At 36.7% G+C, this 16,293-nt stretch overlaps 1 protein-coding gene across 1 annotated transcript in view; it reads right to left on the reverse strand.

Moving 5' to 3' along the window:
• The window catches only part of CFAP54 (cilia and flagella associated protein 54), a 253,182-nt gene that overhangs the window by 144,237 nt on the left and 92,652 nt on the right, over positions 1–16,293 (reverse strand). Inside the window, 5 exon segments of the mRNA XM_037160832.2 lie at positions 9–123; positions 4,890–5,016; positions 5,676–5,765; positions 8,123–8,237; positions 10,095–10,223. Coding sequence (XP_037016727.2) covers positions 9–123; positions 4,890–5,016; positions 5,676–5,765; positions 8,123–8,237; positions 10,095–10,223 — 576 coding nt within the window.

A 16,293-nucleotide genomic window follows, 5' to 3' on the forward strand; every position in this document is an offset into this window, starting at 1 on the left:
AAACTTACTCTCTTTATCTCCATGACTGCAGCTTTGTGGTTCTTCCCAGGTTTAGCTGCCCTTTTACTCAACAGACTGTCCTTGTATTTCAATTTTTTAACTCCAAGAAGGGACTCGTTTCTCCTAATACAAAAAAGATAAAGTCAGTTAAAAAAAATCTGCAAGAATCTGTAAAACTATATAAAAGTACTAAATCTATAATGAATGTTGTCACTAAAATTATGCAAAAAAAAAAATCCAAAATTAGACTGATATTCCTGGTCCTCAAGGAGCAGTTGGCCTCTCAAAAGATCACAATATAAATTGTACCATAACATTTTATCAGAGCTGACGTGTGATGTAGAAACAATGCATTGGACCAGAAATAAAACGTGAACACTTCACTATGAAGCTCAGAAGATAACTGCTTGAGTGAACCCAGGCGAGATACCTTGCTTCCAACAGATTTCAGTCTTTCTGGTTCCATCATGTGCAAGCTTCTAGCCACTATGACCTCTGGACACCAATAAAGCTAAGCTCTGCCGATGACTACTATACTTTCTCCCTTCCCCCGATCACCTGTAGGAATTCTTAACCTTGCTTTTTCAATCTGCCATGAACCCCTGTGGTAATCTGGCCCACTCTGAAAATGTTATGAAGTCTCTCATTATTGCCCTCTATTGACACTTATCACTGATTTTCCCTGAAAGCTGCACAGTCCCTAAAATTTATTTTTCTTTTGATAAGTACAGCTGCGCCCTGCTGTCACATGCTAAATAACATCCAAAGCTTGCATTGAATAACACGTTGGGTCCCATCCATGCAAGGCTAACAAAATGGCTGGGTACGTCTGGATAGCTAGTTACAATAATTACAGTTCCAAATTCATCTTGGTCCCACTGGTGGTCAGCCTCTTGCTTCAATTTGGATAATGATTCTAGATCTTTATGTTGGTTGAACTCCAGCCCAGTGGCAGCAATTCCAATAATCTCCCAGTTAGTCAATATTCATATTGGCAAATGTTTTATCTGCCTGAACTAGGAAGCTTGGACCAGTGACCACTGGGCATTTGGAGATCCATCCTTTGCAATAGGCAACTTGAAACTGGTTGCCGGCTGTTTTCCAAGCAGCTTGATCTCTTTCTTACCTCCTCTCTATCCCACCCCATCCCACCAGAACACTTGACCTGGCTGCTATATTCCAGGAAAAGAGGGGAAGGAAGGTCATGAATGCACAATTGGGCTGCCATCTTTTCAAGCCTCTCACATTCCCCTCCGTGCTCAGCAGACCTCTCTGGTCAGCTGATTAAATGAAACTCCTTCACAGAGCAACCTCCTCATAAAATGCTTCCTCCAAGTCTGACTGCTGTTGTTTTGCTCATGTTGTTATAAAAAATAGTATTTTTAAATTTTTATGTTGTCAACAGTATTGATCTTTGATGTCATGGTCTATTCCTTATTTGACTAGTTATGTCAGTGCATGTTTCTGACTCAAAACATTGAGTCCAAGGCTGGCTGCCTATTATGTCAAAAACACTTTATCTGGTAGTAAAAATTTTTCCTTTTTCTCTTTTTAAGTTTTCAAATATTATAATTATTCTAGCCCATTCCATATAAACTAATCTATTGGAACTGCATTAAACCTATAAATTAATTTGAAGGTAATAAAAATCTTTACAATATTCCATCTGCCCTTTGAGCAATATATTACATCTCTCCACTTACTCAAGTAATTTATTTACTATCTCTTGGTAAGGATGTTTGGTCTTCTTTATATTAACCTGAATCCTCTCACAACTCCTAATAAATTCAATCTTGTACTTCATAGAAATGGGATAATTCTGCTACTGTACTTTCTATTTGATATAGGAAGGCTATTGATTTTGCAATTTTGCACCAAGCCATCCTGTGGAATTCTATTATTAGTTCTGAAAGATTTCAGTTAATTAGCTTAAGTTAAAAAATAATTATTTGCAAATATCATTTTATCTTCATTTTCAGAGTACTATAAGGTTCATTTGACAAACGTTTTTGAGACCCTATTATGTGATAATCACATAAATTCTAATCATAATTTCTATTTCTCATTTTAATGTACTGGCAAGAAGTTTCAAAACAGTATTAAGCAATACAAAGAATAACAGGGTTTCTTGTTGCAAAGCTTATTTTAACAGAAAATATTCTTCTAAGCCTGATCTGCCAGGAATGACTGCTGAATTCCACGTGACTTTTTAGCATCTACTACACACTCCTTTGACCACCACTGAAAATTATACTATAGATTTCCTACTCCTATATTTATATTAAGAATAAAATTTACATTTTCACTGCTGCATTTATAACCCAGTATCATATTTTTTATTTTTGCTTCTATATACTGATAAGTAAGAACAATCCATAATTTTCTATTTTTATTGTCTTTTTATAAAGCTGTTACCAGAGCCTCCTGTGATAAATTTAGTAGGAGACTTTACACCCACATCCTGAACTAGCTTTATATAAATAAAAAATTATCTGTTTCTTTAAAATATAAAATAACTAGCCTAAAATATCTGAGCTACCCTATTTTTTACAGCTTCAATCCATTCTTCCAATTAAAATTTTCCAGAGAATCACCACTTTCAATTAGATTTTCAAGTTATTCATATTAATTGTATACACTGTTATCAAACGTTTGTTTAACCACTTCAAATTTATGATTATCTTCACTTACTTGCATTTTGCTTTTTCTACAACAGCCAGAAATGTACCTAATTTATATATATCTCCAGACAACCAGCCCCAGCATTTCTCAATTGAACTAGTTTAATACCAACTCATAGTGGATTAATTTCAACTTTTATTTTCCTCTTTCTGCTTTCTTAAATTTATTTTATTTTTCTAACTTTGTGAGTTCAATAAAAGTTCATTTAATTTTACTTTTCCTGTTTAGTAATAAAAGCTTCTAAAGATAAAAATTTGTCTCTTAAGTGCTGCTTTGAGTACATGTGATATTAGGTTTTCTCATGATCATTATTTCTAAAAGGCTCCATAACTGTAGTTACAGTTCTTTTAGGCTGGCATATAAAATCCAATAATTTCATATGCCAGTGATTTATTCTGTTATAAAATTTCTGTTTAATTACACCGTAAAAGAATGTGGTCTTTACAAATTTTAATCTCAGTGATCTGGTGTGCTTTATTTTTCTGCTTAAATATTATTTTCTTAATTTAATGAATGTTTTAAAGTGTGTTTAGTCTCAACTGACTATATACAGTAAATTAATCTTAATTACATTATATTTTCTATGTCCTTTTTATTTCTTTTTTAAAGTAGCATCTTAAACTCTATATCATGTTTCTGTCAAATCAGCCTTGTCTTTCAGCAGTTTTTCCACATACTTTGACTTTTTGTTATGGAGGACATGAAAGTTCATGAAATATCTTCACTGTAATTTACAAGCATTACTGGTAGAATCATCCACTTTGAATGTTAATAGGTGGCATTAGAACCAAGTAACAAAAATTAACATTCTTTTAAATATTACTGGGACAATTGATAACATTTTGGGGGGGGACAAACTAAAGGTTAATCTAAATCCCTATACCAAAAAATTCTATATGGATTAAAACATTAAATAGAAACCATGAAATCAAAAGGATGGAAGAAAACATAGCTGCATGTGTGTCTGTTGCAACCGGAGAACATTTCTTTGCGTAAAACTACGTAAGCATATGAACACAAAAGAAGCCCATCACTGTCAAAGTAGAAATCAAGGTGTCGCATCTGCCCCTCCTTTACACTTCCTGACTTGCAGAGGAGCATCCCAAAACATCTGCTCAGGCTTAACACTGAAGTCATTTCCTTGAGTTTGCACTCAATACTGCTCGATTTTCAGCCTCAGGTCTTTTATTATACATACAGTTGGGCAATGCTTCTAAGCCACTGTTTCCTCTTTCAGAGTCTCTATTTTGCTTGGATTGGACCTCCAAGGTCAGTCCTCCAAATTCTACTGCACAGTGATAGTGTCTTCTAATTTTCTTTGGTATTAAGAATATTATTTACAGCTCCTAAACATCTAATTTTGGCTATGGTTTTTTAAAAAGGTAATGGAACTTTCTAATTCTTAGCAAAACTCATTACTATGGCCTGCTTCATTTTAATGCAAGCAATTTCCTCTCTTACCTTTCAAAAATAAGAAGCACATATATTCCAAGTGTTTGTTCCAATAACAGAAATGCCTATTTTAGGAAGACTATTTTCCTGTGTGTTTTTATGATGATGTTTCTCTTCTGCTGCCATGTTTTAAATAGACCCCATGTTACCCATGCTCCCTATTACTAAAATGAGATACATCTAAGCATAGTGGTGAAAGGAAAACCCAATTGTTGGGATGAAAGTTGGGTTCATTTGGCGTCTCTCATAACTGGCATGAAACACTATAATTGTATTTGGGAGCAAAGAGAACCACTCATGCTTAGAGGACAAGGGCGATGGCTTTAAGTTTTACTACTTTTATTTGAGGAACTTCCCATTCACATATGCAAATGGAGCCCCAAGGAATGGCTCTGCTCACTAATGTAGAGGGATTAGAAGAGCATAGTAATGACCAAAGCTGGACGGAGAAGGCTATGCCTGCGGAGGTGATGGCCCAGAGATGTTATTACCCATCTTGACACAACAGTAAAAGTGGCCTAATTTATTTCCTGCTTCAATTATGAATATGCTCTAATCTTATTCCTTAGTTCAGCTGTATAAATATTTTTGTTGACTTATTTACCTACCATGAACATAAATCCTCACTATATCCTGGATGGCTGTTTTAAATGTCTATATCCTACACTATTTTTCATCTACCTTATATATCTTTACGTGATAATGTTACTCATTTGTTAAGCTGTTAGTAGCACTAGAATAGATATTGTACGTACCTTCTCAAGAAGTCACAGACAGGATTCGTTATCTCCACCACAAGGTGAAATTTTTCATCACTCATACATTTTAGCATAATTTGCGTAAAAAATTCCAGGAATCTAGGTCTCTGCTTAAATTTCATAACTGTGAAAACAAGGAAGCTCATACATAGTTATTAATACACTTAGTTATTGGTGCTAAAAAGTTACTATTACTAAAAATCATTTTGTTCTAGCAGGCAAGTTTATCAACCTGCTTTTAAGATTTCTCACTCTTAAAATATATGTAGGAATAAATGTGGTGAGAACTACTGTTTTTCTAAAATCAAATAATCCATCACAGTTTATATTTCCTTTATATTCCAAATATCTCAGTGTTAAGGAAGATTTCATAACAGTGGCCACTCATGTATGACTAGTTGGAAAAAATCTCTGATAATAATCAGAATTAATAGTTACCCTAATTATTATTATATTGCACTAATTTCTACATAACTGAACTTAAAGATCACTAGCACATTTTTTCAATTCTCTACTTTTTGTGTTTTAGAATAAAACTGTTTACTACCCAAATAAGCCACCATCAAGGTTCTGTGTTCCCAAACTTTCTATCAGGTACTTGTTTAGGTCTTTTCCATTATTTGACAATCAAGGCTATGAATTACTCTGAATGGGTAAAGAATCCCAAGTCTTCTGCATGGAATAGGTTAGACCTTTAAGTGTCAAACAACAGCAAAATCCACCAAATAAATGACTTTCAATAGTAGGTTGAGTGATTAGCACATATACATTTAGGTCACCTACCTTCTTTCATAGCACCTTTGACTGACCAATTTAAAACTACAGGGTAAAGAAATATAGGGTCCTCTGTTCCTGAGAGTTCAGCTGTAACATCTAAAGTGAAAAAAAATAAGTTGTAGATTCTGTTTAACATCAATAACCAAAACAAAAAAATTTTGGAGGAGATGAAAAATAGAAAAACATCCAAGTATGCTTTCTAAATTATGTACCTTAAAAGTATCAATTATATAATATTTTATAGATTAAAAATCTAACAATCTAATTATTTTCCACTCATTTCCCCCCTTGACAGCCAAGGAGTCTGCCACCAAGTAGGTAAAGAGTTTCCAAAGCATGTATCTCTCTTATTCAATAGCTATTGTAGATCAGTAAACCCCAGACTCAGAAACCTACCAATTATACCAACTCCATTTTTTAAGTTTTTAAAAATTTCTTCATCTTTAGAGGGGAAAGAGAAGGAGAGATGGAAAGAAATATCAATGTATGGTTGCCTCTCATGCATTCCCTGCTGGGAACTGGCTCACAACCCAGGCATGTGCCCTGACTAGAAATTGAACCATGACCCCTTGGTTCACAGGCCTACACTCAATCCACTGAGCTACACTAGCCAGGGCTCAACTCCATTTTTTATAAAAATATAATTAAAACTATGAATAGCAAAATGACAACAAACTCAAAACTGTCAAAAACCGAACCTGAAAAACAGAAGCAGAAACTAAGCAAACAACTAGAATAGGAACAGAATCACAGAAATAGGGATCACATGGAGGGTTATCAGTGGATAGGGGGAGAAACAGAACAAGGGAGAAAGGTACAGGGAATAAGAAGCAGAATAGGCAGGTACAAATAAACAGGGGGAGGTTGAGAATAGTAGAGGAAATGGAGAAGCCAAAGAACTTCTATGTACGACCCATGGACTTGAACTGTGGAGGGGCAGGGGATACTGAAGGATGAGGGGGGCGGTGCAGGGAGGAGGGGATAAAGGGGAGAAAAATTGGGACAACTGTAACAGCATAATCAATAAAATATACTTATAAATAAATAAAACGATCATGAAAAGATAGTAAAGCACATGATAGCGAACAGCACAGCCCCTGGAGCCAGACTGCCTGGGTTCAGATCCTCACCCAGACACTTTTTAGTTATGAGAACTTGAGAAGTTACTCAGCATCTCTGTGCCTAGGTTTCTTTTTCTTTAAAATGGGAATAATAATGATACCTTCTTCATATAATGGTTGTATAGGGATTATATGAGTTTTAATATATAAAACACAAAGTAGTTTCTGGTGCACAGGAAGCACTACATGAAACTAATATTTTTATTCTTGTTTTGTTTTGAATCTACTGCTTAGTTAGTGACATTATACTGTGCTGACTGGTAAAATGTGAGGGGTTTTCTCTTTTTTGATAGTATGAAAAGAAATAATTCACATTTCTAGAATACTTTATATTTTAAGGAATTATATTTTTATACGTGACTAGACAATTACAGCTTTGTTACAAACTATGTTTACTGATTATGTAAATAATAGAGCATCGAGTTCAAAATTCAGCTTGTAACAGACACTGAGAATGCTGGAATAGAGAGAGGTCCAAGTTGGGAACCTACAACCTCTCCGATAAAACTGGGACCCATAATGAGAGAGTTGAGGTAGGGACTCGGAATTCTTCACGTACAGTCATTCCCAAAGACCAAGGGGGCCACAAATGGAGGCTCCCCTGACGAGAAATTTTGGTACTCTCCTGTTTGAAAGATCTGAAGTACCTACTTTTTTAAAAGTGATCATACTTATCAATTCAGAAACTGAATCAATTTCTTAAGCAGACTTCCAAATCACTAACTGCAAAATTCCAATCACTGTCTTCACATATCACTACATAGCACGGTAACCTGAAACTGTGTTTCAAATCACTCACACATTAACACCCCTCATGCTATCTCTTTTCATTTCTCAGTTACATTTTTGCCATTCGAGCACAGATTCTCAATTTTGCACCTTCCCTCCCCAACCCCACATATGTGGCAACACTTGCTTCCCAGCTGGTTGTCACAGCTGGGAAAATGGTGCGCTGTATGTCAATGGGATGCCATTCAACATCCACAATGCCAAGGACAGTCCCCCATGCAAATAGTTATCTGGCCCAAACAGGCAAGAGTATCAAGGTTGCAATACCCTGCTTTAGAATCAGAAGGTTTAGGCTCAGATCCAAGCTAGCTATGCAATTCTAAATAAATCACATAATCTTTATGAGTCACATCAGGAAAAAGCAGTAAGCAATCCCTTATTAATAGAATATTATTAGTATTATTGACAAATATAAAAGACTGTAAACTTTGAAGGGGTTACCAAATGCTAATATCCTCCTAATCCTTTTAACAGAAGATTTTCTTATTTTAAAAAGATATAATGCTCAATAGAAGTACACAGATAGAAACAAAAAATGACTACTTTGCTTTGTCAGTTTGAGAAGGTGTGCCTCCAACAAGACCAGCTGCTCATTTATTTTTTCAGGTGATAATATCTGCTGTGGCTTCTTAGTCTTTGGACACTTCTTTGAAGAACCCTAGAAACATTGGTTAAATTTCAGGATGTAGTGCAATATGTTTTAGCAATTGTCATTTTCCAATAACATTCTTAAAATTATGTTTTCATACTTGCAAGTAAGACTATGATCTCCACGGCTAAACAATACGAATTAAGAATTGCCAGGGGGGAAGCAGGGTGGGAAGGCAGTGGGACAGGGCAAGGGGCATAAATGGTGGCAGGGAAAGACGACTTTGGGTTGTGAGTGTACAATGCCATATGCAGATGATGTGTTATCCAGTTGTACCCTTGAAACCTGTATGGTTTTATTAATCAATGACACCCAAATAAATCCAATTTAGAAAAATAATTAATAATAACAATCATTGTTGACATTGTTGGCACTAAATGCCAGGCACAGGACCTAATGTTTTATGGAAGTGGACCAAAATATTTCTTTTCTTCTCTCTTCCTTCCTCCCACTAACTCCCACCCCTCCCAATGAGCAATGCAGATACACACACACACGCTCCCTAAAGGAGTTAGTTTGGAGTATGTCTTTTAAACTCCTCAAAATAAAATTCCTTGCATGCCCTCAGAAACATATCACTTTTTTTCCTTTTTCTTTTTCTTTTTTCCTTTCTTTTTCCCAGAAGGAGCTTCTTCACAACTCAGCTAATTGCCTTTGCTGCTTTGCCTTTCATTGAAACATAACAGGATCAATAGTTAACAGATTAAAAATTGGTGGGTCTGTGCTCAGGCTCTCCACCACCATGGAGAACTGACCAGTTCATGTCTCCTGTTTTCAAAGCAAAAACAAAAGCAAAAGCAAAAACAAAACCACTCAAGCCTCTTTGGGCTTATAGCAACCTTGAGGGTTTCGAATGATCTCAGCCCTACAGGCTTAGTGAGAAGGAAGTACCACAACTCCTGCTGGACTAGTGACTCCAGGGAAAGAGGCGTGGGGTCCTGCCGTACAATGATGTACAGGGACAGTGTCCTGAGTTAAAGGCTGGCTGATGGAAGGAAGCTAGCGACAGGTTCTGAGACTGAACACTTGGGAAAAAACCTCAGACTGCCTCCAGCTTAGTCAAAACTCTAGACCAAGTAAGCCCCTTCAAAACAAGCATCATGGCTTAAAATGCATCCAGGAAAACAGTGCTAATAGTTGAAGCTTTTTGCAACAAATGCTTACTTAGACACTCAACATATAATAGAGAAATGGAGTTACTGCAACTAAAACAGGCTTGGGGGTGACAGTCTCTACCCCCCACCCCAGGTACTGAAGGGGCTTCAAGTTATTCCTAGTGCACATAAAATCTGATAAACTAAGCGACACTTCAAATTTGATCTACAAAAACGTTTACTCATATAGTTTTTCAGAAAGGCAATAAAACAGGCTCTAGCAAGACCCACGCTTGGGAAGCAGATATTAAAAAGTTACCTCAAACATTAGCAGTCTCATCAAGAAGACAATTTAGGTGTGATAGAGAGTTTGGGAAATCTACTTTGAAGACAGCGAAAATCTCTGACATGTATCTACTACACTGAATGATGCACCCAGAATAATGAAATCAGTGTGGGCGTGGCTTTACAGGTCTTTTAGTACAAAGCCCAAATGGATGTAGGAAGCACACTACCCACCCCAAACTGATGATCATCAGTACTGGCGATAGGGAACTTTTCAGTGTTCTCTTCAAAAATGGATTCCTCTTCATTTTTTATCACAAAAAAGGGAGGGAGAGGAGCTCTTCACTATACATTACTTTTATGTAAATGTAACAAATTAAATACCAATCAATTTTTTAAAATAAGTTTACTTACAATGCATGACCTCCTAAAAGACTCAACTAAACAAAAGCTTAGAAACTTAGAGACGAGAAACAAAAGCAGTTACCTCCTCTTGTGCTTCTTCTTGGTCAATGGCACCAAATGGAGATTTGCACTCTGGTGTGATGTCCAACATTTTTTTCCCATAATTTATAATAATTACTGCCAGGTCATATTCCTTCCATGAACGCAGAATCTAAGTTAAGATATTTACTAATTATCTCTGTTGGAAACCCCTGTCTATTTCCAAGTACCTTACATCATCTTTCACAAATTCAAAAGCCCTATTAATGTTTTGGGTCTAAGAATTCCCCTGTTTCTGTTAAGGAAACTGGAATTACTTCAGATCATATTTCCCTAGAATTAAAACTGCAAGCAACCCGCCCTGGCTGGCGTAGCTCAGTGGATTGGGCGCGGGCCTGTGAACCAGAGTATCGCAGTTCGATTCCCAGTCAGGGCACATGCCTGGGTTGCAGGCCAGTTCCCAGGAGGGACACATGAGAGGCAACCATACATTGATATTTCTCTCCTACTCTTTCTCCTTCCCTTCCCCTCTCTCAAAAAATAAATAAATAAAATATTTTTTTAAAAAAACTGCAAGCAACCCTACATGTTTTGGTATATTAAGTGAACTATTCAGGAAATATTTTACTTAAAATGTTCATATTAAAACAAAATCATTCTTTTTTAAATTTATTTTTATTTTTTATTGATTATGCCATTACAGTTGTTCTGTTCCCTCCTTCATTCCCCTCCATCCTACCCCCTGTCCCCACCATTACCCCCTTTAGTTTATGACCATGTGTCTCTAGTTCTTTAGATTCTATATTTCCCATACTATTCTTGCCCCCCATCTATTTTCTATCTACTGTCTATGCTACTTATTTTCTGTACCTTCTCCCCCCTTCTCCTCCTCCCACTTCCCTGTTGCTAACCCTCCTTGAGATCTTCATTTCTATGTTTCTACTCCTGATCTAGCTGTCCTTTTAGTTTGCTTTTGTTTTAGATGTGGTTGTTAATAACTGTGAGTTTGCTGTCCTTTCACTGTTCATGTTTTTTAAACTTCTTTTTCTTAGATAAGTCCTTTTAACATTTCATATAATAAGGGCTTGGTGATGATGAACTCCTTGAATTTGATCTTATCTGAGAAGCACTTTATCTGTCCTTCCATTCTAAATGAAAGTTTTGCTGGATAGAGTAATCTTGGTTGTAGGTCTTTGGATTTCATGACTTGGAATACCTCTTTCCAGCCCCTTCTTGCCTCTAAGGTCTCTTTTGAGAAATCAGCTGACAGTCTGATGGGAACTCCTTTGTAGGTGACTGTCCCCTTATCTCTTGCTGCTTCTAGGATTCTCTCCTTCATTTTAATCTTGGCTAATGTAATGATGATGTGCCTTGGTGTGTTTCTTCTTGGGTCCAACTTCTTTGGGACTCTCTGAGCTTCCTGGATTTCCTGGAAGTCTATTTCCTTTGCCAGATTGGGGAAACTCTCCTTTATTATTTGTTCAAATTAGTTTTCCACTGGTGGCTGTTCCTTTCCCCTTCTGGTACCCCTATAATTTGGATGTTGGAGTGTTTAAAGATGTCCTGGAGGTTCCTAAGACTCTCCTCATTTTTTTGAATTCTTGCTTCTTCACTCTTTTCTGTTTGGCCATTATTTGCTTTCTTCTGGTCCACTCCATTGATTTGAGTCCCAGTTTCCTTTTTATCGCTATTGGTTTCCTGTACAATTCCATTCATTTCAATTAGTTTCGCCTTCATATGTTTCTCTAATTTGTGGCTATAATCAACCAGATCTGTGAGCATCCTGATCACCAGTGTTTTAAACTGTGCGTCTGAGAGTTTTGCTATTTCTTGGCAAAAAAAGATCTCAAAATCATTCTTAAAGGCCACGTATGCCTCACCTCTTATCTTGAGTTGCTTTCTAAGTGGCATGGCACAGTCGCTGACCTCATGGTGTTGGAGGGGCATTTATCCCAGTAAATGATTTACAAGGCATTCCGGCAGTGGACTGAGGTACAGTTAAGCTGTTTTTGACAGATTCTCCATGAAGCCCAGGAGAAGCAGACACTGGTGATCAGAAGGGGTGGGGCCCCCTCTCCTGAGCCCCCCCCCCACCCCGTTACTACTAACTGTTATGCTTCGGCCTCCTCTAGCCCGGCCCTTTCCCACCTCTCTAGCACCATCTTTCACCACCCACTTCCCTGCACTTTAAGTTCACAAAATATGGAGCCAGGTATAATTTCTGACACTCACCATGGTTTCAGCACTTATGCTTGTCTACAGCTGAGCCACTTCCCAGAACAGCTTCCCCACTTTATTATCATAATGTAAGGTTATTAACGTAACCCGGTCACTGAAACCTGAGCTCAAGTGCCAACTCCAAGGAAGCTTCTCTGGTCTGTACTCTGATTTGCATAGAGTCTGCTGTAGGGAAAGGTCATGTGAAGGGAACACATTCATTGTGAACCCCATAAAACAATCTTCTATGGGCATAAGTAAGCTTGTGTGGACTTGTTATATATGGATGCATTCTGTCAAGTTAAATAAGTCAGTATTTATGATAACTAGCCACTGGTACTTGCCATGCAGGGAAAGGATATAATAAGTGGCTGGGGAAAAGTGAATAATGGCTTAAACCTGTTGAAACCAAGTTAGTGCAAGGTGCTAAAAACTGAAAATACTTCTGTGGGACCAGTGCAATATCAGTGAACTAATGCTGACTGTGGAATGAAGAGCGGGGAGGAAAATGGTGAGATGAAGTCTGGAAAGGTAGATGGGGTCAGTCATTCAGGGCCTTGAATGCCAGGTAAAGAATCCAACCTCATTATAAAATTGACACAAGAGAGACAGTTTTGTTATCAAAAAACGGGAATGAGGTAATGTGTGTTCTCCACACAACTTGACTTTCCGACGTATTGAGGCCCTAGGCTCTTGGAGCACTAGGTCAACTCTCCCCCTTGTTAGAATAGGCCAGTAGAAAACACCAAGTGATAAAGAAGGTTTCGAATCAAAAGAAAAGTAAAACCACTTCTACTTAACATACCAAATGAACAGAAATAGGAAGACCACACCAGATGTTTAGCATAATAATTTATCCATGTGAAAATAAGGAAACACTGGAGACGCTGTGTCTCAGAAGTGGCACTTCATTTAGAACTCCGCCAACTTGTACAAAAACTATTGCTGCTTACAGAAGAAAGGTTGAGCCCTCTGAAAAGATTACCATTTTTTTAAACATAACAGAGAAAAGAAACAGCCATTTGACTAATTGGGCTTCATAAGTGAAAATCCATATAAAAATGTGTTATATGAAATGAACACTTGAAGTGTGGGATTCGGACTATTCCAAGGTTCTGGGACGGCTGGTCATACTGGAGGAAGCCTCTGGAATGACAATTCTCAGCATATCAATTTGGGACAGACCACTTCTAAGAGCAAAGTCCTGCTATTAATATATGTTAATCCTAAACTAACATATACTTTACTTTTTAAAAAAATGTCCAGCCCTTGGTGGGTACCTCAGTTGGTTAGAGCGCCATCCTGATATGCCAAGGTGCTGGGTTCAATCTCTAGTCAGAACACATACAAGAATCAACCGAGGAATGCAGAAGTAAGTGGAACAACAAACTGATGTCTCTCTTACTCTCTCTCAAATCAATAATTTTTTAAATGTCCAGGACATTCAAGGTCATTTGTATAATAACATCACCTGAATCTTAATATCATTCCTCAGGTGGGTGGAAAGGAAGAGGCGTCATGGACGGAAAAATCTGGAAATGCAGAGCCAGCCCCAAGGTGCCCTGTGCTACAGGAGAAAAATCACACAAGGACTGTGTGATTTTTACCACCTTTTACCTTGTAACTCCTTCCCTGCCTCACTCTTATCCCTCTGCAATTATTAGGTGTTACACAGCCAGAATAATTTTTCTAAAATGCAAATCTCATTATATCATTTTGGGGTTTGAAACCCTTCAACATTTCCTGTTTAATCTATTTATCTCCTTTTTTTTTTGTTACTGTGTATCTTTTGAATTTTGTGCCTGATTGAGAAAGGTCTCTCCTGACTTCAAGGCCATACAACCTCGAAATCATTGGGATTCTATTTTGTTTATGATATGAGGTGGGACTCTGGCCTTGTCTATTTTCACATGAATTATCAGTTGTACCAATACCTTTTAATAAATAAACTACTATTATACAATATTATTTTCTCAATGAACCCAAATACCTGTTCATTGAGGTCATACATGAAGTTCTGACGTAACCTAGGTCTGGGTATTGCTAGATTCTCTATCCTCTTCCACTGAACTACCTGCCCAGTACCCTGTTAATACCATTTTTATTGAAGTAGCCTTACGGTAAATTTTAGTATCTATGGACAACTTTTATATTATTTAAATTGGTTTCTGAGAAACCCACCTGGAGTTCTTATTCAGACTGCATTACATTTAAATATTATTTTAGAAAAGATTTATATTTCTATGCCAGTAAGTCTTCCTATTCAGGAACTTGGTATGTGGCCTACCATGTATTCAGATCTTATTTTGTGTCCTTCAGTAAGATCTCACAATTCTTTCATCTAGGAATTTTAACATGTTGTTAAATTTACAATATTATGTATTATAAATGGTATATTTTTCTCCATTTCTAACTTGCTACTGCTAGTATTTTTTTAAAACCTACCATTCCATAAATCTTTTCATATAATCACTTTATAAATTATCTTTGTAATTGTAGTATTTTTTACTAGATTCTCATTGCTTTTTGGCCTCTATCATTACAGATAAATTATATTAGAAAAATATTATAAAAGTAATTTCATATTCTTATCTATTGCATGAGACAGAATCTTTACAAATAGTGAATCACACTATTAAGAGACAGCATCTTCTATGCTTCATTTTTAAAGAAATGGCTTCAAAAATCTTCCATGTAGTATGATATCTGTTGTAAAACTTTGGTAAGCGCCTTTATCATTATATTAATCCCCTTTATCTGTGGTTTTGCTTTCCACTGTTTCAGTTACTATGGTCAACCTCAGTCTGCAAATATAAAATTTTCCCAGCCATAGACATCATCTGCTCCTGCCATCGGACCAGTGACATCATCATGGCTCAATGACCCAGGATCACCCCAAGCAGATGATCTTCTTTCTGACACCATCAGAACGCCAGTAGTAACATGAGGCTACATCACAGTGCCTGTGTGGCGTCCCCTCCCTCCACCTCATCATGTAGGCATTGCATCATCTCACACCACCACCAGAAGCATGACTATACTACCATCAGATATTTTGAGAAAGATAGAGACCACATTTACATAATTTTTATTACATTACATTGTTATAATTGTTCCATTTTAATTAAATGTTATTTTCTTAGTGTGACTAATTTATAAATTAAACTTTATCATGTGTATATGTATAAAAAACACAGTATATATAGGGTTCAGTATTATCCCTGGTTTCAGGCATCCACTAGGGATCTTGAAATGTGTCCCCCACAAATAAGGAGTGACTACCGTGTGCAACAGCTTCCTTCTACTCCTAACTCATTTAGAAATTGTGTTAGGAAAAGTTGCCTGGGGTTATCAAATGCCACTGTAGCTTTTTCACATAACCTTACCTTTTTACCCTTTGATTTAAAAAAAAAGTCAAGTTTTGTTTTAATGTGCAATTGATCTTCAGTACTTGAAAATAAGTCTGTCCTAATACCAGAAAATAACCAGCTGCCAGCCAGGAGCAGAGAAGATGCTCAGACTGAAAGATCTGAAGAACACTTAACAGTAATGCCTCTCTTTGTTGTGATGAATGTTTTGGACCCTGAATTCTGCTTTTTCAGATGTGAAAATCGCCACTGCTCCTTTATTTTTGTTTGCATATTTCCAGTACTTTTGTCTAATCATTTCTTTTTCAGCCAGTGTTTGTCACTCTGTTTTATGAGTGTTTCTTAAAATAGTGCACATTTAAATCTGAGTTTTTAGCCCATCTGCCAACCTCTGTCTTCCAAGTTCATTCACACTTAGTGAAGTAGTTAATATATTTGATTTTATGGCTTCCGTCTTATACACTATATCTTTTTCCTCCTTCTTACTTTTGCTGAATTAAGCATTTTTCTTCCCTGTCATTCCTCTGTTCATTTTTCTTTCCTATTAATTTATAAGTCCTACCGAGTTTTAAAGTTCTGTTTATGGCTCTGAGTTATCTTTAAATATATTTACTCTATCAAAATAAAATAATTTTATACTATTTATATTTTATACTA

The sequence above is a fragment of the Artibeus jamaicensis genome, unplaced genomic scaffold, assembly GCF_021234435.1.
Source record: "Artibeus jamaicensis isolate MK-2021 breed Jamaican fruit bat unplaced genomic scaffold, CSHL_Jam_final contig_233, whole genome shotgun sequence".
Lineage (NCBI taxonomy): Eukaryota > Metazoa > Chordata > Mammalia > Chiroptera > Phyllostomidae > Artibeus > Artibeus jamaicensis.